Source organism: Drosophila melanogaster, chromosome 2R (assembly GCF_000001215.4).
Source record: "Drosophila melanogaster chromosome 2R".
Lineage (NCBI taxonomy): Eukaryota > Metazoa > Arthropoda > Insecta > Diptera > Drosophilidae > Drosophila > Drosophila melanogaster.
The window spans coordinates 24,969,582-24,990,493 of NT_033778.4; the positions used below are offsets into that span (position 1 = coordinate 24,969,582).

At 46.8% G+C, this 20,912-nt stretch overlaps 5 protein-coding genes and 1 long non-coding RNA gene across 15 annotated transcripts; 3 read left to right on the plus strand and 3 right to left on the minus strand.

The window, feature by feature from the left end:
- The first annotated feature begins 96 nt into the window (after nt 1-96).
- On the plus strand, nt 97-1,274 carry CG3776 (uncharacterized protein). Of its 3 annotated transcripts, NM_001299939.1 has the most exons (4): nt 97-165; nt 232-619; nt 672-967; nt 1,024-1,274. In NM_001299939.1, the coding sequence occupies exons 2-4, from the start codon at nt 266-268 to the stop codon at nt 1,163-1,165; spliced, it is 792 nt and encodes a 263-aa protein (NP_001286868.1). In that variant the 5' UTR covers nt 97-165; nt 232-265; the 3' UTR covers nt 1,166-1,274. The 3 variants fall into 3 exon arrangements, with proteins under 3 accessions (NP_001286868.1, NP_611989.1, NP_001286869.1); NM_138145.3 differs by lacking the exon at nt 97-165 and having other exon boundaries at nt 230-619; NM_001299940.1 differs by lacking the exon at nt 97-165 and having other exon boundaries at nt 230-619; nt 672-836; nt 1,079-1,274.
- Phk-3 (Pherokine 3) lies at nt 1,262-3,626 on the minus strand. Of its 3 annotated transcripts, none has more exons than NM_001299941.1 (2): nt 3,467-3,626; nt 1,262-1,736 (listed from the first exon to the last, which is right to left on the minus strand). In NM_001299941.1, the coding sequence occupies exon 2, from the start codon at nt 1,721-1,723 to the stop codon at nt 1,358-1,360; it is 366 nt and encodes a 121-aa protein (NP_001286870.1). In that variant the 5' UTR covers nt 1,724-1,736; nt 3,467-3,626; the 3' UTR covers nt 1,262-1,357. The 3 variants fall into 3 exon arrangements, with proteins under 3 accessions (NP_001286870.1, NP_001286871.1, NP_611990.1); NM_001299942.1 differs by lacking the exon at nt 3,467-3,626 and adding an exon at nt 2,194-2,436; NM_138146.3 differs by lacking the exon at nt 3,467-3,626 and adding an exon at nt 2,194-2,264.
- A 223-nt stretch (nt 3,627-3,849) lies between these two features.
- On the minus strand, nt 3,850-5,760 carry CG2736 (uncharacterized protein). The gene is made up of 4 exons (NM_138147.4): nt 5,066-5,760; nt 4,601-5,003; nt 4,284-4,534; nt 3,850-4,226 (listed from the first exon to the last, which is right to left on the minus strand). The coding sequence occupies exons 1-4, from the start codon at nt 5,675-5,677 to the stop codon at nt 3,969-3,971; spliced, it is 1,524 nt and encodes a 507-aa protein (NP_611991.1). The 5' UTR covers nt 5,678-5,760; the 3' UTR covers nt 3,850-3,968.
- Nucleotides 5,761-5,795: 35 nt separating this feature from the next.
- lncRNA:CR45252 (long non-coding RNA:CR45252) lies at nt 5,796-6,306 on the plus strand. Its single transcript, NR_124733.1, has one exon. It is a non-coding gene; the product is annotated as a long non-coding RNA:CR45252 (long non-coding RNA).
- A 568-nt stretch (nt 6,307-6,874) lies between these two features.
- emp (epithelial membrane protein) lies at nt 6,875-16,489 on the minus strand. 5 transcript variants are annotated; one of them, NM_166703.3, is made up of 8 exons: nt 14,978-15,213; nt 14,800-14,921; nt 9,952-10,080; nt 8,985-9,237; nt 8,750-8,923; nt 8,118-8,689; nt 7,938-8,059; nt 6,875-7,879 (listed from the first exon to the last, which is right to left on the minus strand). In NM_166703.3, exons 3-8 carry the CDS (start codon nt 10,010-10,012, stop codon nt 7,499-7,501), a joined length of 1,563 nt encoding a protein of 520 aa, NP_726505.1. In that variant the 5' UTR covers nt 10,013-10,080; nt 14,800-14,921; nt 14,978-15,213; the 3' UTR covers nt 6,875-7,498. The 5 variants fall into 5 exon arrangements, with proteins under 5 accessions (NP_726505.1, NP_001286873.1, NP_726504.2 ...); NM_001299944.1 differs by lacking the exons at nt 9,952-10,080; nt 14,800-14,921 and adding an exon at nt 16,064-16,489 and having other exon boundaries at nt 7,024-7,879; nt 15,069-15,359; NM_166702.3 differs by lacking the exon at nt 14,800-14,921 and having other exon boundaries at nt 7,024-7,879; nt 15,069-15,213.
- On the plus strand, nt 16,463-20,908 carry CG3829 (uncharacterized protein). Of its 2 annotated transcripts, none has more exons than NM_138148.4 (7): nt 16,463-17,606; nt 18,607-18,889; nt 18,950-19,041; nt 19,099-19,326; nt 19,381-19,653; nt 19,711-20,302; nt 20,362-20,908. In NM_138148.4, the coding sequence occupies exons 2-7, from the start codon at nt 18,634-18,636 to the stop codon at nt 20,712-20,714; spliced, it is 1,794 nt and encodes a 597-aa protein (NP_611992.3). In that variant the 5' UTR covers nt 16,463-17,606; nt 18,607-18,633; the 3' UTR covers nt 20,715-20,908. The 2 variants fall into 2 exon arrangements, with proteins under 2 accessions (NP_611992.3, NP_001286874.1); NM_001299945.1 differs by lacking the exon at nt 16,463-17,606 and adding an exon at nt 18,202-18,245.
- The last annotated feature ends 4 nt before the right edge of the window (nt 20,909-20,912 follow it).

The following is a 20,912-nucleotide window of genomic DNA, read 5'->3' on the forward strand; positions in this document are numbered from 1 at the left end:
GGCAACGCCTCGGGGATGTACTAGTTTAAGCGGAGTGGCAAGATTTATTTAAAAAAAATATTTAATAACAACTACTTTGTGCGGTTTCCAGCAGCTTGGATGTGCAAGATCCGGCCATATTTATATTGTTCGAATTAAGTTAGAGCAATTAAGTAACGAAGCTTGGTATATTTTATTTATCTACTTGCGGTCACACTAAATTGGCTAAGAAAAACAAAAACAACTTTTTAGCCCAGTTGCAGCTGTTCAGAGTGCAATTTCTGCAATGCAGCACACGCTTATACGCTGCTTGGGCATGGCCCGGATATCCCTGATGCGTTTGCAGCCCAGACCCACAGTGGCAGCCTCCGGGGGACAGGAAGCTGGGTCCATCTCGAAGCCAACACAACCGGTCAGTCGGTCTTTCGCCTCGCTGCCGCAGGAGCAAGACAAGAAGGAGCAGAATGCCAGAGAGAGCCTTAACCGCCTGCCTCGCCTAATGGACTTTCCAGAGATCGTGTGGCCATCGGCGCTTAACTCGTTAAAAAATTGGATCACCATACAGTTCATAATTCGACCCTACTTCGACAGCGAGTTTCAACTCAAGGACTTCATATACGGCGCCAAGCAAGCGCTGCAGGTGCGTCATGGTTTGTCTATCATGAAGTGTAATGATATTAATTCCCTCATAGGTAGTATCCTCAAAACTGATGGGCGGCGACTTAGACTCCCTGGACAATCTTGTCTCGCCCGAGGCGATCGCAGAGCTTAGACCGGTAATCCAAAAACTGTCAATGACGCAACGGAGGCAGCTAGAAATCAAGGAGAGCGACATATACCTCAGCTTTCCCTATCAGGTAGGTATTATGTTTGACGATGCAAACGACAAGCTGCAGAAGCGTTTCGTAGAGATCACCATGGTGTTTCACGTAATGCGTGGTCTATCCGAGATGCGGGAACGCGGCGAGGAAATACCCTGGAACATGGGGTAAGTTTGGACTGTCACTGCCCGAAAGCTGAGCTCCTCATACCCATTTGTTGCAGGACCCTTCCCGAGTACCAGGATAAGGTTTTCATCTGCAACTACCGTTTTGTAAAGGAGTTCACCGCTGGACACCAATCGGACTGGACCGTAAATGTGGCCAACCAGTTTAGGGCCATCGACCTTATTAACGAGACCATATAACATCGGCCCATGGCTACCATCATCCGCGCTGTTCGCCGACTCATAGCATATATTGGCGTAAGCCACCGCCTTCGTTGGAATAAAAGTTTCGTTTTCCGCATTTAGGTATAAAAAACTAAAATCTTTACTGTGGATCTCTGGTTTAAATTAGGTTCATGTGAAATTAGTGCATTTGGTGGACAAGCAAAGCGCTCAGTGTCCCTCGTGCTTTGCTCTGTAGATGCCTTGGGGATCGTACTTGTTCAGGAGGAGCTTCCATTCGCCGGCTTTGTTGGCGCGAAGGTAGTTGATTACCTTTTGTGAGTTTTTGCGTTGGACTTCCGTGCACTTTGAGCAGTCGGAATGAAGGGCGTCGGGTAAAAGGCGCTTAAGTTCACGACCCTCTGCTGTGCATGGGCCCTTGTCCATCAGGCACTTGAGATAATTACCCAACACTCGGTTGTTGCCCAGAACTTCATCCACGTTGACACTGTCGTACTTGTTGGTGTAGGTTTTTTCAGGAGCAGCTGCCGCAAGACCGACACAAACACAGAACACTAGAGCTAGCGAGGCTTTCATCTTGGAGGATTATCTGGAAAGGCAGGTGGGAAATTCAAATTATTAAAGGTAAGCCACGAAACACATTTCCTAAAATGAGGGATTTTTGGTTGCCGGGTAAGCGGATAATAAGAAGGCGTCAGGCAGTCTCGGCTTTTCTGTGTTTTCGACGCATGTCAAAGAATCATCCAAAGCGGTTAGTGGTCTGCCCACCAGCTCATGCATTATTTATGGCCCTTGGCATATATATCGCATATGCATACTAATTGGCAATCGTTTGGATTTAATATTTTTGAAAAGATTTCACAATTTCACCGACACCACGTAGTTTTAGCAGCTTTCGACTTATTTGCGTCCAATATCCGAATCCATGCTAGCCCGTGGCCAGCTGTTTGGTTTTCGCAATCCTTGATGGGTGCTGCACCTCAATTCCTCGGGTGCTCGGCCTAACCAGGGCAAACGAACCACGGCTTGAACAATGGCTTACTCACTTCTCTTCCGGTGATTTTCGGTGGCCCGGGTGCAGTTGTGGTACGATCAAAGGCGCAACTCAAATTGCGAGCTGTTAGCTCGCTGGCCTCGCTTTTATACCAGGAGCTTTAGCGGCTCGTACACTGAGCGCAATGGTCAGCTCTCTGGCATCCAGAGCTTTAGCAGGCAGGGAGCAGGCGGCGGGTTTGGCCAAGTCGCGGCCCAGCGTAGACCCAAAGCAGGCAAACCGAACCGGATTTTCGATGACTGACTTAAGGTTTTTTCAGCCGAATTTCGGCAAGTGGTCCGATGCTCGGGCCAGCGGTTCAAAGGGTGGAATGGAATGGGAGTTTTATCACAGATTTATCTCTCAGACCCTGGTCGTTTGTTTACTCGTTCACGTACGAAATTCATAGGAAAAACATTGACGTACGTGAAAATTGAAATTTACATGTTGATTTTGCCAGTTGGTTTTAGTGGCTCCGAGACTCACAGCTGCTGAATCGGCTTGGATCAGCTTGGAGTTGGGTGTCCAACTCTTTCCCGACATAACGACCGCATTTGGTAGTGCTAGAGTTGTTGTCGCTGTGTTGTAATCACTTTTATGCATTTCCATTTCCCTTTTAATTATCTTTGGCGTCATGAATCGCACGCACCAGTCTAGACTGAACCAGATTTCGAAAGCTCATCGGTCGGGGCGAGAGTTATTGGGTTTTGTTTTGGCGTAGCTCGACCGATTCCAACTGGTCTGCCTTAGTAATTGGGATTTACCCCTGTCCAGGTGGACAATTCGGACAGCTTGCTGGGGGTTTTAAGGCGACCACCATTGGCGGTCGTCCGCACTTGGAACTGATCTCGCTAATGGAGCGCGGTGCAGCCCGAAATTACTAGTATGGTGGGGCAAACAATAATTGGCCATAAAGCCAAAATACACTTCATACCCTCGTATAATTATGAGCATTTTACGACTCTGACGCAGGCGATTCTACTGATTGGCTGGCTCGGTGGATCAGCTCCGCTCCGTCTCGTCTTCGAGGTCAATAAATCACCAGCGCTGACTCTTCACCTGTGACATAACTCTCGTGCCAATTAAACAAACAACTTTTAGCTTGTCCGCGGTGATTAACATTTAAATTGGGGCATCCTTAGCCCCGAGCGCTGGGGGTTCGTATTGATTTATGTAAATCGCGAGAGTCCGATCGGAAAGGAAAAAAACTCCCGGACGCTATGCGCGGCGGAGGGCTTAACGGGTCCAACAGGTCCCAAGTTGCCGAGGGGCCAAGGGTATCTTACCTTGAAGTCGGACAGGGCATCAGCACTGAAACCAGGGAAGATCATGCGACATGTGCAAAAGTTCAGGTTCAGGAAGGAGAAGGAGAAGTAAGTAAGGCAAACAAAAGTAAACAAACCACAAAATCCACAACGGCGGCTCAGAGGCTGAAGAAATACTAACAATAAAAAGTAAATGCACAGATTGTATAAAACGCAAAATAAATCTTCAGTACGTGCCCAAGTTTTCAGTGTCACGCCGCACGGCATAAGAGGCGGGGCGAATCAAACAGAGCCGCGACCTCAAATTGCCTGGTTGGCGACGAAGGCGGAGGCGGCAGAGGAGCGCTTGGACCTGGCCGTCTGACTGGCTGACAGATAAGGTGAAATGAGGCACATTCAATTTTCCACTAAATCGTATATTGCGTAACGGCGGACTACTGATAGTTCATCAGTAGCGACACCTCTACCCTAAATCTAAATCTTGCATACATATATACACGGGTCCAGTCCAGAAAGTAAATCACTATTTGACTGCCACGTCGGGGGAAGCACTAGTGGCCTGGAACTTGGTCTCTAGAGCGGTGACCGTGCCCAAATCGCCACATAACTTCCGGAAGAGGACCACATAGCCGAGGTCGCCGCAGGCCACTCGAATTGCCTTTAGGACACTCCACAAGGCCAGGACCAGAAAAAGAACCATGCAATACGGCTGTATGTGTTGGACAATGTTGACGTTGATCCACATAAGGGAGGTCACGAAACCGGGCAGCTGTCCCATTTCCTGAGTGGGACTAGAGAGTAATCATATGCACTCCTATTGCAGCGGGAAAGTACTTACGAACTCATACCAAAAACTGGGAATCATCATGTTGCTAAACCGGCTTAGGCGTGAGCTAAACCTCCTGAGATCCGGAATAGGAATGTTGGACTGGAAGCGGTATTTCTCCGTAACCGGAATACCAGTGACCGGCTCCAGCAAAATGTATGGCTCGTGATCCTCGGCGTTGGGTGTGTATCCTTCGTAGTGCTGGCTCCAGTTGTAGCTGCTTCCGTAAAAGTGTGGCATCGAAAACGCAGAGGGGGCGTCATCTTGGGGGTAAGAATGTGTTCGATTTACCTTAGGAAACCTGTCGTTTTAGGGACGTAGAGCCGTACTTATCACACACTGGGATACGTCAAACATTCCGTCGGGTAGCTTGACACCGTAGCTTGTGTCCAGGCAGCCGGGAGGCTTTTGATGTGACTGAAGCAGAGTGTAGCGGAAGGTATCAAGGCCGTTGTAACGCTCCTGACGCTGGTAGGTCAGCGGAAGGACCCGGCAGGACTCGATAGCCACTATGCTCAGCGGCGTATCCGGCTGGACAAAGGGAGGAAAGAGAGAGTTGTCCAGCGCTCCGGAAACGTTAAAGGGGCAAGAGTTGGAGTCGTACTGACGGGTGTGCGGAAGTTGTTCCCGGATGATCACCTCGCCGTTAAGCGTCTCGATGCGGAAAAAGTTTTCAATGCCGCGCTTAGGGCCGATGTTGACTGTGTAAACCTCTTCCTTCTCTTTGAGAGCCTGCGGAAAAAATCTTAGCGGGGAACCAACAAGGAAGTCTTCAGGATAGTCAAGGGGCTTACGTTGTAGAGAACAGCGACGTTGGGTCTTATGTTCGAGATCCTGGAGAGCGTTTGCAGCAGGGGACGGGTGAACTCCCACAGGAAGTAGTATACGCTGTCTGTAACAAATATATCCTCCATCATGAGCGCTGCATCAAAACCGAAGGCTGCAAGTGGCGCCGTATGCTTGACTTTCGTCGCTGCGCCCAGGATAACGTTGTTTGTGGAGGTAATGGTCCAGTTAAGGACGTCGGGTGCTACGCTTTCCTCCGGGAGGAATTCCACTACGCGGTATCTGTGCTTGCGATACCTAACGTTGGTCTCGTTGCGATCTAAGATGTCGTTGAACCCCACGATTCTGTACACAATGGGGCCGATCTCCTTTACCTTAAGTCTGCTATCACGACCGCTGCGAAACTCCTCGGCGTTGGTCACGTTGAACACATAGTTTTTCAGCTTCCCGAATGGCGAGTTTATCCAACTGTCCATGGTGGGCATCTCCTGGCGGAAGCGTATATGCTCCCTAGCTACCAAGATGCGATAGTCCACTCCCCAAGACACCACGAAGAGGAATACATTGACGCACGCAAGGATCAGGCAAAGCAATATTTTCACCCACTGAACCGACTTCATTTTTTACTAAGGGCGGCTTTGACGGAAACCAGAGACGGGAGTAAATCGCGTCCGATCGAGGGAAAACACGCGATCCGTTTGAGTTAAATTCTAAGCGCTTTCGGCAATGGCCGTGCAATCACTTATCATCGAATAGCAGAAAGGTTATCACCAAAGCAGCGGTGCTTACTCTGCCAACACTGGAAATAACGGTGATAACGGCGGACCTCTAACCCGAGCATAGAAAATGGCCATAACGCAGATTGCCCTCCAGGGAGGAGGCACTACTGCACAGACTCCAGAGATGCCCGTCTTCCCGGATGGACCTCACCGGGATAGCATCGACCTTGATCGGGAGCAGGTGTTAATGACCAACCATTGAACAGGCGACTCTGCCCTGGGGTTTTGGCAAATTCGAGCTTATCAGGCACAGACAGATCACTCTGCTCTTATCGGTCCCGCGGGCAGCGAAACGTGCAACGAAACAAATGACTCGCCATTAACGTCTGTCTGATCCTCCCTGAGCTCGGAATCTCGTATTTATAGCTAATATTGCCATTACTATGCTTCAGAATCCGGTCTGGTCCATCTACGAAGTGCGATGTGAAAATTGAAAGTGAAAGTACTATAAATTTAATATAAAGGTTAATGGGTGCCCTAATTTTAGGTCGTAAAAATTAATCTTTTAATGTGACATGTTATAAACTATCGAAATGATGTAGCAGCCAATCCATTCATGACCATTTATTTAAGAAAGGGACTTACAGGAGATCTCATACTAGCATTTTAATGGTGTTGATTTGGTTATATATATATATAAATATATATATATATATATGTTTTGCAGTTTAAATGTTGCAGTACACGTTTGAAACAACTTTATATTATTAACTTCCCTGGTTTGAAATTTCTTGGTATTGCATACTTTTGGGATTGTGCACGAAATTCATAATTTAGGCCACCTAAAATTGTAGTTTTAAACTATATTATAATTCAATGAGGTGAATTATAATATAACTTAGTTATATACCATTCTGATAACCATTTATAATACGTAGTAACGTGCTTTTTATGAATGTATCCCCGACAACCATACAGAATTATTTTTCCGTGCAATTGGAAATTAAGTTTGTCATTCATCATTCTGGATAGGAACGAATTGTAAAAGGCACATCAATCATATATATGTACACATGTATATGGATTCGAGAAGATTACGGCCAATCTCTAATTATAATATCGTGATTTATTGTACACATTAATGAATATAAATTGTACATTAGATCGATAAAGTTATGTATTTATAGAATATAAATTTCATATGCGGAACATGCCCAGCATTTGGTCTTATAAAGCACATTTGTATTCGAGGACGGAATTTTGTTTTATTTGAGAAACGTTTCGAGTTTTGTGACTTGATTGTACATACAATTTCATTTCAAGAGGGTTTAAGAAAGCAAGAACAGGATCGATTGCTGTTTTGGTATAACAAATATTGTCTAAGTCGAAGCTTTGAGCCTTTAAGCGATCACGACTGTTTCGTTAGACTACACTTCAAAATTTTTATAACGCTTACTTACACAGATAACCTACATACAATACAATAGATACAGATACACATACAAATACATACAAGTCTTCCCAGCTCCATTTCTTTTAAACTACATAGAAGCACATTCCTCCGCGGGGAATGGGATTAACATAGGGAGGTCGGATTGGGTATCGTTATAGGGATTGGGGGTGGAAGTGGAAGTGGGCAGGTCCCAGTTACTAGCTACGGCTTATACTATTACGAAGTCACCCGAAGACACTCGTACTGCGACCAGACACCGACTAGAGCGCCTAGTATCTGGCGGGTTGGTTATCCTTGTTCTGCTTCTTGTTCATGTCCACCTGGGCGGTGGCCAGATAGTTGGACCCCTCCAAGTGCAGGGTGCTTTGCCGGTGCGAGTTGCGGATCAGGCAGAAGGTCGAAAGCAGTAGTAGGATCACACCAAGCGCGCATAGACCGACGATTAGCGCCACGCGGATCTTAGGTGGCACTTGCTCCGCAAAGCGCATCAGGTCGGTGACCTCGTCGGGAAGGTTGTCGATGCCCTCCTCGAACCAAAGGATGGGAAAGATGATGTCCGGGAAGTTGGCTACCTGCTTGATGTCAAACACTTGGCTAACGGCCAAATTGATCTGGATACGGGCGCGTACTCTCAAGGTAGTTCCCATTTTCTGCGAAAAAATGTTGTAAGTATACGTCTGGGAGATAGATCTTTTTATTGGGTCTTACAGGCTGAACGTCGAAGAAAAACTGATGCTTCTCTTTCATAGGTGGCGAAATACCTTCTACTTGCGTCCTCAGGCTTTCATCGGCCAGGTAGAAATGAGGGAAGCTTAGCATGATGGGAGAGTCTGCAGAGAGCGTTACTTTTGAATTTGATCGGTAATGGTATCCCGCATTCATTCTTACCGTATTGACACAACGACACGTTGAAAAGTCCGTTGGGGGAGCATGACGGCTTGCCCGCGGGACAGAAGCACATGTTGTCCGGGTGGCTGTCCACATCGGCGAAAACCCACTCTGGTGGGGTGAACCGGTATCCAGGCACCTCGTTTGAAGTCATTACTTCTTTCTCAAACACCAAGGGCAGGAGCCGGCAAAGATCTTTGTCGTAAACATGCAGGATGCGATCGTGGTCAATGTGTGGGGGGAAGATGGAGCCATCGGTTCCGGCCAAAGTATTGCATGCGTCGGTGGTCCAATGGGGTAAATGGGTGCGACCGTTGAAGTTGTCAATGATGCCGTATCTCCTAATGTCATCGACACCTGTGTTCACAGTTACTCGGTCGGAGGAGGTGCCGTTCTTGCCATACAGCAGGCCAAACTCCTCGTAGGGCAGCTTTTGCTCCTTGGGAACGACATCCTTCGCTAGCTTGAGCAGAGGATCCTCGTAGCCCCAAAGCAACTGACCCACGGACACCTGAACGAATGGCTTGATCTTCAGTATGTCCATGATACTGGCCATGGCTAGACGCAAGAATCTGAACCAAGAAATTCAGGGTTAATAATGGGGACACACTTTTGAGCGTAGCAGTACTTACCGGGCCGCGTGCTTACTCTGCGAGGTGGCGCTCAACATGGGAATGTTGGGTACAATAACCACGTCGTCTTCGGGCCCCACCGACAGATCTTCGCGGAACGAGTAGATCTTGCGAAGATTGTAGCTCAGCGTGCCATTGTCATTCTCTACGATGTTCACCTTCTCCCAGGTCTCGCTGCAGATGAGGTAATGGATTGAGCCAGATTGCTTTCATGCTACAAATTATGATCTTTTACCTGTAAACGTAGGGTCCCACCTCATCGACAATGGCCTTGGAGCCGTTGCTGAGGAAGTCGTCCGCATTGGTTACGTTGTAGATGTACAGACTAATTCTGGGCTCCACTGGGGGCTTGGCCCACCATCCGAAGGTCTTGGCGCCGGGACGCAGGGCCACCATTCGGTCCACGACCGCATCAATCAGCACGGTAAATTCACAGGCCACCACAATGCCGCCAATTATCAGCGCCGCTGCGACGACAATCGTAATCCCTGGAAAACCAATGCGAATTGTTTAGCAATTGTTCACCGATTGCATAAATTACCGGATAAGTGGATTGAGTCATTTGATATTAGGTGGGGAAACGTAAACTGCGTATTGCCTTTAATCAGAACTCATATTTGAGTTGGCATTCGACCGAAAACGCTCGATTGCAATGTTTGGGATGGGAAATCAATATTTATAGATCGCCGATCGAGCTTTAGGAATGATTCACTGACCCTTTGACCTTTAAATCCCAGTTCTACAATATCCCATTATCTATAAATACGGCCAATTAGTATTGATGGAATAACTATACACCAGAACTGGAAAGTCTAGAGAACTTCGGAAATAAGAAAATTGCGGAAAAGGGAATGCTCGGTGAAATTGAAAGTCATCTTATACCTATGTATGTTCTCTGTAATAAATAATATCATTTTTGCTCAGATACCAGTCCAACCAGTCGAGTAAACAGGAACTATAATTTCGGTTTAAAACAAGAACGTGGCACGTGGATTTATGACACCTATGCGATAGCTAAATAAATCGCCAGCTTTGAGTACCTGTGAATCCAATCGCAATGCGTTGTGGATAAGTTGTTTGATTGGTTTATTACGATACCAATCTGGAAATTTATATGGTAATTTCTTGCATGGGAATGCTGCCAGCAATGGTGTGGGTGATTTGGAATTAACCTCCAGGTCTTATCTAAATGGAATACTTACACCATTTTCGCAGATAGGTGCTGGAGAGTTTTGTGCAAAACTTGTGTTTCGGCCCGTTCATGTTGACCAAGTCGGTTTTGGGGTTGGGTGTGGTGGAGAGTGAGGAGCAATCCGCCTTGCAGTTGTTAACTAAAATGCAAAATAAAATTATACATAAGGCATATCGCGTTGTTTTACAGAGACCTAGAGATACACGGACACACTAGCCGTAATACCGGTTAAATTGTAGTCTCAGCTCGTTAATCTATAATTGCCAGTGGCAGCCAGACAAACAGGAATTCAATACAGCATCTTGATAACTGCGTTCTGAATGACATTGGGCCTAGGCGGCCATCGCTTCGCGATCATGACTCTCAGATTGCGATCAATCTTTTCGTTTTGCCCAGTCTTTCCATATGCAACTGCCGTATTTTAACGAGAATCCGAGGCCCAAAGACCCAAGACACGTTTTGGGGCGTGTTAGCCTTGTGCTGTTTTGACATCGCTTTGTCAATATGCGGGCTTTTGGCCGAAATCGTATTAACAGCAGCACAAAAGCCAACAAAACCAATCCGGCAGTCCAACCCAACGGCGCTCTGACTCCAGAACCTTCGAGTCAGCGAACTTTGTTCCAGCAGTCGAGTGCGCCCTTCCTGACAGAGTCGGACCTTGCGCCATTAAGCGATTTTTAATGGGCCAACAGGCTCGGTCTGCGCTGAGGTCAACCTGTGAGCTACCTTGACCGAGGCCAGGGCTGCGCAAGCGCAAAACACATGAGATACTTGTATTTTTCGTTCGTAAACCGAGACATTTTTATTATTGACAATTCCAGCCACAGCGCTGTTCGCCATTATTCATATTTATAAGCGAAGCCGAAAAAACCATGCAAATGAAGCGACATGATGCCAAATGGATTTCGGCTAATAGTCGGCAGGCCATTTGCAGGCGTTGCACGGCCGTAGACAATAGAAACACTTTAATTGCATTCTGATCGAGTGGTCCCTTGACGTTCGATTCAGTTCCCCCAAAGTGCATACAAACGGCCGTTTATCGGTGCTATATGGGTTTCACGAAGTCCAGATGGAGTTATGTGGCTCGTATGCTCCACGAGTCCACCCCGTCGTAATAGAGGGTATGATTCTTGGATGCTCTCGAAAATCGCTAGTGATTTTACGATTTCTCCACTGTTTTAGCTATAAGCGCTAAACTTTGCACTTTGAGTTCGCTCTAGCCTATCAACGCACACAGCCACGAAGTTTTATTATTTGCCGAGTTTACTGCGCTTTCCGAGCACCACAAGGTCGCACTTCTCCGCTTCTGGCTCTGCCCTCGCCCACCGAACTCGAGCTGGGCTTAAATATTTGCGCTGTTGTATTCAGATGGCTATTGGATCCACCATTGTTGGCATCGCCGCTAACGTTGCCGATGCCGATACCGATGCCCATTGAATACTAATTAACCATAATATAATAATAATAATTATTTCACCTCAAATGAATTTTCGGCGACACTGGTCGGTCAGGCCATTAATCAGTGATTTCCAATTTGGATTTGGCTACCCATGCCTTCAGTTGTTTGGCTCTTTGCCTGCTAATTGGGCTCTGCGTTCACGCCCCACTGGGCTGCTTTGTTCCGAATAACGACTGCAACCGTGCAGCCTGCTCACTGCTCGGAATCAGTACCCGTCGGGCCCAAATGTTTACACAGACCGTATGACTCAGCGTTGCCAAGTGTTTACCCAGAACTTGAGCGACTCTTATCAGCGTCGAGCTCGCCGCGAAGTATGCAAATCTGTGAAACGGGAAACCCTAGACCCAGCAACACCTTTCCATAACAATAGCGCTTCTCGGCATTCCATCCAACTGCGATTTCTGATGTAATGGCTTGTTTTATTTTTGATTTCACTTGCTGTGGCTGTTCAATTAGCAGCTGCTGGCTTCCTAACGCAAATCGCCTGGCCAGAATCCAACTTCAATAGAAACTTACTTTCTAAACACACGTTTGGTATGAGCTGAGCCGAAAGCGGTATTGCGGCGAAGCCATCCGCTCCTCGGCTTTGATCAGCTTGGTGGCGCAGAGATCGAGCTGAATCGTCTCATAATTTAAACGCAGTGAAAAAGTGTTGCACAAATAAATACAAGCGGTAGTAGCTGTTTAGTGGAGGCAATTACCCTGACCCAAATTGTGAGACGCTACCCTTGCGGAGGGTATTACATTCAGAGTTGCACTCCTACAAGTCACTGTCAACCAAGATGTCTGCACTATTTCTTGCCTCTATCGGGGCTTTGTAGGGAAAAAGATTTTCCACGGGTTTTCAATCAAAGCTCCAGAAAATTCCCAAACACAGCTTTAAAGAGTATTTGAAACTTCGGACCGACCCCTCTTTATATGATCCCGCTGATTATGGACAATGTGACACTGACCGTCCAAAAAAGTATGCCAGCGGATGACAATTCACTTGCCGTTTTGTCGTGCCGTGCTGCATTTGATAATACGCAACGAAATGGGTTTTACATCTAGGACTTAAACCATGTTGGTGTCGTCGTCAATGGCGTGACAGACATGTGCGGACTGAAGTGGTTCATCTTGGACTTTCAGTGGGTCAGTTCCGCCGTGGGAGAGACAGGGGACTTCGGAGTGCGAAGCGTGCGATGGCTTTCTCAGTGAAATGTGTCAACAGTTGGCTAAGACAAAGCCACCCAATTGTCACCTCAATTAGATGATCAACTGGGCACAGCGGTAGGGCAAACCGACCTGATGACGGAGATGGCCCAAAGCTCTTTGCTGCTGCAACCTTCACATAATCGTCTTCGTTATGTGGTCAAAAGCTGGCTGGCCCCTGTTCATTTATTTATAAGTATTTATCTTAGGTTTTCTTGCCTGCGCATGCTTAATTTCGGATCTCGCGTCTCGTAAATGTGTGTTTGGCTTTGCTTTTTATTTGATTTCGCTGTGAGTCGCTGCTTCGTGGCAGCCCGAGTGAAGTGCAGAGCGAAATTTCACTTTTTCCACACAAGTAATCATAAAACTATGCACGTACATCAAATGCGCTTTTGGCAGGGCCGCAGACAGCGTTTAGACGCGGAGGCAGCACAGAAACCGAAGCAGAAATAAAAACACAAACACTGAAAAATCATAGCCCCCAAGCATAATTCAATGATTTTCCGCTTTTGTAGCGCTGCTAAGCGAACTCGCTGTCGAAGTGGTTTCATTTTGGCTGACTGGGCAAGGTCTTGCTTAACCAGCGCTCTGATTGGAGTCGAAGTTGGTGACTGGGATGCGGATTCGTACTCGGACCGTGGAACGGGGACCAAGGGTCTGCTACCGATCGGGGCAGAAACAATAATTGAACTCAGCTGTAGTCAGGCAAATCCTAGGAATGCGGCTCGCACTGCTGCCCCAACACTCTCTTACTGCCACTGGTGCCTCGTATCTGGTGCGGCAGGTTTGATTCGGGCTGGACGGGCTGGAAACCACAGGCATTTCCAAATAGCCATGCCAACTCACTCACTCACACTGTTTTTGACGGTAACACGGACTTGCGGCGGTCCGATGTACAAGCCAAGATTCTTGGGCCCGGGCTATAACGAGGAAGGTAATCGTTGATCGGTGAGCAGGGAACGTTAAGCAACAACCGCCGGTAAAAATCGTTAACGACTCGAACGCTCGCAGTGCCGTCAAGTAACTGAAGTCGCCGTCTTCAAGTGGCCCCCCAACGTAAGATCGTAAGATGTTCAGGCGGCGAAAGCTCGGCTTCGCGTTGCGACAAAGCACAACTGGAAAACCTGATAAACAGGTAGGCGAAACCCCCAGCCCGGCAGGTGGGTAGCAATGCAAAAGCGAGAGTGAGCAAGCGGGAGCTTTTGGGTTTTGCTAGTGCAACGCATGCGATCAAAGCACGAGCGGATCGGCATCGGGCGAGGCGGTCCATGTGGTTGCCAATGTTTGGACCAGGCTGATAAAACGAGTTTGTTGCCTTGCCTTGCATTGAAGTCTTTCGTTTTGTTGCGTTGCGCGTTTCGTTTTATGCTACTAACTCCAAAAATATCACTGATTGCCACACCAACACACTCGTCCACTCGCGGGATTATGATATCTGTCGTTAGTGCTCTCGCGGTTGTGGTTGTTGTGGCAGGTGACTCACGGGTTGGTTGCCAAACTCAGCACAATAACCACATCCACGATCGACGACAGGTTGCAGTATGCAGAATGTATGCAAATTTGACAGCTCCGTCGATCTCAAATTATTGTTATTGTCGATGGAGCTTTTTGTCTGCATTGCGAAGCGTTTCTTTGCTGCCTGCCCAGAATCAAAATCTCGCCAAAGCGAAGTCTAGGATATGCGCGATTCAGCTGTGGAAAAAACTGGCGTCAGAAACTTGCTGTATTTACATAATCAATCAACAAGGGGAAATCAATAAAGCTAATGCGATTCAATGAATTGCCCACGTTTTCTTTTCATGCACGGACTTCTTGGTAAACAGCTGGAGAAATTCCGGCTGGTGAATCGCTTCTTCTGCATAAACTGGGACTTGCTAAATAAACAAGTAAGCTGTTTTCCCAGACAAATTATAAAATCTAATATTATAAGAACGGAAAATACAACGGGCACATAGAAAAATCTAAAGTCCACCCTGAAAATATAGTGGACTTTCAGTTGCATGGCGGTAGCGCATCTGGTTGCATTATATAATATATAACATAACATATAACATGATCCAATATAAGCCTTAACTCTTGGGCAATCGTCACACACTAATATAAATATAATTCTACATTTCTTTGTAGTACGTACATAGAAGGTAGGCCAAGACAATATCGCCCCAATGCTTGTGACATTCCACGCCAAGTCCAACCACACATAATCACCTTAATGGAGACCCGTATCCGAAGCTTGACTCCGCGGTGACTTTGCATGCCAATAAGGCTAACCGGGTTGCATGCGACCTTTCTGTTTATGTAAACTGTCGTACAAAGTGGCGCATTTGTTGCTGTAAATGATGCAATAAATAATAACAAAAACACCGCGAAAACAACAACGGCGTACGCATATGCTAATTCAGCTCCGATGGCGTGTCATCATAGCCCCGAAAGCAGTACCAAGTCTAACTTCTGTAATGATTCCATTTCTGACTTACTATGCAGAATGTCGTCCAACTGCATGGCCAACGATCAGAGTTCCATTAAGATTTCAAGAGTTCCAAAGGGTTTTGAGCACTCTCCCAACTGTTTGGCTTCACTACAGTGTACTGGTGTTCTGATATTCGATTGTGTTTGTGAATTGTTTGGCACTTTACTGCCTGGCAACCGGGTTGATAAGGCAGCTCACTCGGGTGATAAGATTCCTGTAAGCGGTCGAAGGGTAGTGGGCACTAGCCGATAATAACCGGCACGAGCAAACATCTGTCGAGGGCGGCTTACGGGAGACCCTAAAACAAGTTTAAGTAACTCATTTAGCCCCTTGAGCTGTCAGCCGAACTTGAACACCGCACAATTAACTGGTCCGTCGAGAGTGCTCAGGTTAATATTTCAGGCAGGTCTGCGAAATTGAGGGGCCAGTAGCTAGCACGACAGATTAAGAGATTGAATACCCGTGCGCGTCAACCGATCAGAGGAAAACAAAAAGTTCAGAGCGGCTATCAACTGTGCTGATGCGAAACCCGATGAGGTGGGCAATAGGCAGGCATTTCGGAAAAGGGACGTTTTGAAACGGCGGAATACTTGAATTGATAAAGCTAAGCTCATTTACACTTGGGGTTCAATAACACGGCTCCGGCGGGGGTATTTGCGATCTTCCGGCCTTTCTGCCATCTCAATAATCCAAGAAGGGGCGCGATAAGCCAGTTTAAATACGTCCTCGTCTCAAAATTACAAACGAGAGCAAGATATGAAAGCATATTCAGCATTTGTGTATTCGTCGCAGTTCTCAGAGTGCATTTCACCGCCGTTAATTACTTGGGTAAACCAAATGCAGGTCCATGGGTAAAGGGAACCCAAGTACTTAAGGGATATTTAAATTGTTTTGGCGACAGCGCACACCTAAAAATAGTTATGGGACTTTTTAAATATTTGCATCAGCGTGCCATAATATAAAATCAAAACGAAAACAAAACATCGACTGGTTTATTTACACTTTTTAAAGGAAATCTATAAAGCCTCCGTTTCTGAGCCTCCTCCTTAACGAATCCATTCTGATTCAATAATAATGATGCGCAGACGAAGCTGGAGCGGAACGAGCAGCTGGAGGTTTGGTACATCTTATATAATGCTCCGAGTGGATTCATTGTTTTGACGATTTGCTTTGCACTTTGTCTCGCGGGTACGCACAAAGCTGCTACGTAGTAAACAAGGGATCCCGATTTCTTGATTTCTCGACAGCGCAGTCGGCGCCGGCTCCGTCCAGCGGTAATCTGCAATCATAGCTGACCGCCTGCCCGGTTATCAGTGCGGCGGCAGCGGCGTCGACCTATGCAGCGACGGCAACTGCGACAGCAAAGAATGAGGAAAGAGGAGCGACTGCTCTGCTGGCATTGCTCAGTTCAGTTGCCCAGCTCGAACTGATTCCGTCCGATTCCGACGTCGTAGTAATAACTTGTTTGGTCGGCAGTACGCACAGTCCAGTCCAGCGGAGAACCAGTCCCAGTTCCAGGCCCGCTCTCTAATCCCAGCGCAGATCGGATCGCCGCGAAACGGGCCAAATCTAATCGGTTCCGTAAGGTTCTCGGCCAGATAGTGCGTGGGCCGGCCCGAGTATGTAGCTAATCGCAGCAAACCAAAAATTTGCAAGTGGATCAACCGGTGGCAGTGGGCCAAACTCGAACTCCGTGCGCAGATAATCAAATTCCGCAAGGCAGTCCGTCTTTAATTGCTGCTTTGAAGTGGAAGTGGCGGCGGAAACTAATATGCGCTAGATTCGTGCACTTACATCTGGACAGGAAAACTGCAGTACGGTTGGAAAACCTGATATTGCTCTAGCTCTAACTCTAGCTTCAACTCTACGCTCCAGCTGCAGCTGGAATTAAAACAACAACAGACCAGCCAGTGCGATCGAGCCCACAAAAGAGACGGCGACAAAACAAAGAAGCGGGCGAACAAAGAACGCGCAGCAACAAAAGAACGAAGGAACACAGAGGCACAGATACAGACACCAGATACAAAACGAGTCTGTCGCATAGATACATCTCATAGGTGGTGCATCCAGCAGGAGTATCTATCGGTAGGGGAGCGGAATGAGACCCGAAAAAAACCCAATAAACACGACTGTGTTCAGCCAGCGTAAACGCGACGAAATTGTTAATTAAGACGCCAAATGTTTGGCAGACTTCGAAAGTGCAGAGCACTGAACAGCGAGTAAACAACGTGAAAGAGAGTGGCAGAGAACGCCAGATAAGCGCGTGTGGGTGCAGTTCGTCTCCGAGAGAGTGGTTCCGATTCCAACGGAGCGCGCACGTTTGTGTTGCCCACCGAAAATCAGCTGGTGCCCCAAAGCTCATTCCAAGTGCACGTTGATCGTGACCGCGCTCTTTGCAGGCGCTCTCCAGCTCAGTGCCACCCACTCACCCCCTTTCTATCACCACGCATCACGTTATCAGCCAATGCCTCTTTTCTGCAACTGAAACGCAGAGGAGGAGCGCGGAGAGAAGTACGAACCATTTGCGATTTCAAGAGGTCGACAAGTAAGTTAGAGTGAACTGCAGAGTAAAAGCATACCATCCTTAGATCAGACCCTAATATATCACAGTGGAAGCAATCACAGCCTAGGATTCAAAATTGTCAAGATATACAGATTTCCTTTGACCGCCGATTTAAGATAGTCCTCGGTTGATGTCGAAAGTTCCAGAAATCAGAGAAGAGTGCTTCGGACTTTTTTCAGATTGGTCCTATTTTTTTTTGAAAACAGCTAATTCCACTATCAATTTAATCGTTTCACCCGACCGTTTCACCAATTATTTCAATTCCGTTCACATTCGAGTTCAAGATCGACCGCATTATTGGAAAATTTAAACACCCAGGGAGCGCGTTATCGGATGCCGTTGACCCGATTTCAGAGTTGGCGAATCGAACTAAATCTCAACTCTATACATATAGTGCCCATACTGATACGTGTTGTTTCCATTTAATAATGAATTAATGCCTAGTAAGTATGTGCCAAGCTTATGTACGCAGGAGCTGCTGATAAGGCTAGAACACATACGGTTGAACTTTGAATTCAGCACGGGCAGATCCACAAGCTCCGAAGCAACCAAGGCTCTCGGAATTGAAACCCCGATTAGTTCGTGGAAACATTTGTAAGCGCATGGTTAAAAATCTGTCTGGTGCGTCAAAAATAGTTTAAAATTAGCACAACGAGCAAAGAAATTGAATTAGGTTCTACAACGTATTAACTATTAGGTGTGAATTATAGCAATTTAAAAGGAGGTGCTCAGTTTTCTTATGTGTTCAATGAACCCCGAGTTCCTAGGGTAATATATAGCCCATCCTGATAAGCTTAGTTATGCCAAACGATTCCTGGGTTGAGCCACGTGTTCCGCATTTATAAAGATAACACTATATAAATTTAATATTAATGAACAAGATTTTGAATTCCAGCTAAGTTACATGTTGCTCGTGTTTACTTTCTGAACCGGGGACAACATACGTATAGGATAACGACATTTACTATTACTCCCATTTTAGCGTGCAGCGACAGACTATCAGAAAACAATGTCACATACCAAAGATGCAGAGATGTCCATGCCCGCTCGGCAGGAATCTGATCGTACATCGGCCCCATCTGTTACTAAATCCCTCACTCTGAACTCTACTCGGAGCGGGGTGGGCACGGGAAACTTTGGGGGCTACGGCATGACGAACGGGGCCGAGAAACCTTCTGTGCTGCACATGATAATGGAAGCCTTGGGTCTACGCAATCAGGCTCAAAACCGCGAGCCAACATCCAAGGATATTGGAACTCTGATAAGTGAGTAGAGCACTCTCGGCAAGCCCGACATGCTTGATTAATGCGGTTCACTTTTTTCAGTGCTGGGCGTAATGTTTTTGCTCTTTGTAATCAGCGTGACCGGATTTTTCGTAATGTGGTTTACCGAATATTACAACAACACCATTCTGGAGGTGAGTCTATCGTAAATCCTATGTATCGTGGTGTTCCTAATTTCAACTGATCTACAGAACCTGATCCTGGCCGAAAACTCGGATACCGCTAATAGTTGGCTTAACCCTGATCCTAAGTACGACACTTTGCTAAAGGCTCACATTTTTCACTACCCCAACATCGATGACTACTTAGCAGGGCGGGCAGATAAAATAAAGGTCGTGGATGTGGGACCTCTCACCTACCAGGAACACACTGTTAAAGATGAAGTTTCCTTTAACAAAAATTTCACTGTTAGCTTCAGGGTAGGTCTCCAGTCAATGTAATCAAACTACATGATTTAACAATCTGTTTTTCAGGACCGCAAGTCTTATAAGTTTCTCCCGGAAAAGTCGTCTATTGGGGAACACGAAGTGGTCAGGGTGCCCAATGTGCCGCTTATCTCTGCCGCCGGACCAGTTAAGCGCATGAAGGCTTTCGAACGCTTAGCTGTATCCACTTGGATAAAACAATTCAAGGAGCCTCTCTTTAAGAATCTCACGGTTTCCGAATATCTCTGGGGTTATGAGGACAGCATTATCAAGTTAAAATCACTGGGCAGAGGCCGGCGACGGTTTGGTCTTCTGATGAGCGTAAGTTGAGTAAGAAATTGGTTACTGGTCAGCTTATCAAAATATGTTATCCATTAGCGCAACGGGACTAGCGTGGATTCGGTCCAGCTTAATACAGGCGAGGACGACATCACCAAGTTCAGCATCATTACCCAGTTTAACGGCATGCCCCAGTTGGACTACTGGGAGGGGGATGAGTGCAATCGCATCGACGGCTCCGAGCCTTCTATGTTCTCACCACATTTGCTGCAGGATCGCAGCACAGTTAATGTATTCCTCCAGGTGCTGTGCCGCAAGGTGCCGCTACACTTCGAAAAAGAGGTTACCATCTACAACGACATTGATGTTCTGCGCTACCGGACGCCAATGGACGTATTCAGCCATCCGTCCAAAAATCCTGCGAACCAGTGCTATTGTCAGAACACAGAACTGTGCTTGCCCAGCGGAGTTATCAACGCCACCAAGTGCTACGGGGATGCGCCCATTTTTCCCTCGTTCCCACATTTCTTCACGGGCGATCCGGTGCTGTACCAAGACTTTGAGGGTATTGAGCCAGACGCAGCAGTGCATCAAACCTATGCCGACATCCATCCTCGATTCGGTTTTCCAATTAGCGGCGCGTCCCGTGTCCAGATAAACATAATGCTGGACAAGACGCCGATATTGAGAAGTAAGCGCAAATAAGATAATCTTTTTTGGACAAATACTATATGTACTGGTTTCTTTTAGATCAGGGCGATAGATTAAAGAACACTACCATCCTTCCACTTATGTGGATCGAGATCACGTCGGGAGACTTTTCCGAGGAGGTGCTCCACACGCTGTACTTAAGCACCTTTGGCCTGAATGCCATTCAGCAAACTCTTAAATACGGCACCCTGCTCATATCGGTGACATCGTTCAGCCTGATCGTAGCCGGCGTCTATTACCTGAACAGCAGGCGAGAGCAGCAGCTTCAGGAGAGCAAGACGTCCGCTGAGCTGGAGGCGCTGAACGGCGGTGAGAACGTCATCGTTGTGCACCACATTGACATGCCCGTTCCACTGCCCGTCCAAGATGGGGGCATCCATCAGGGAACGTAAAAGTGCCACTAGTTGTTTAGTTAAGGGCGGGTATGGGGAAAATTCAAACTTAAATGAGATTTTCGAATTTGTCTGCATTAATTATAGAATAGTTTGTAAACATATAGTCGCCAGTTACCTTTAGTCTTTAGTCATCTGATGTATGTAAATATATGTAGAATCGTTTAATAAACTGTTCATTACCTATAACTGTTAATA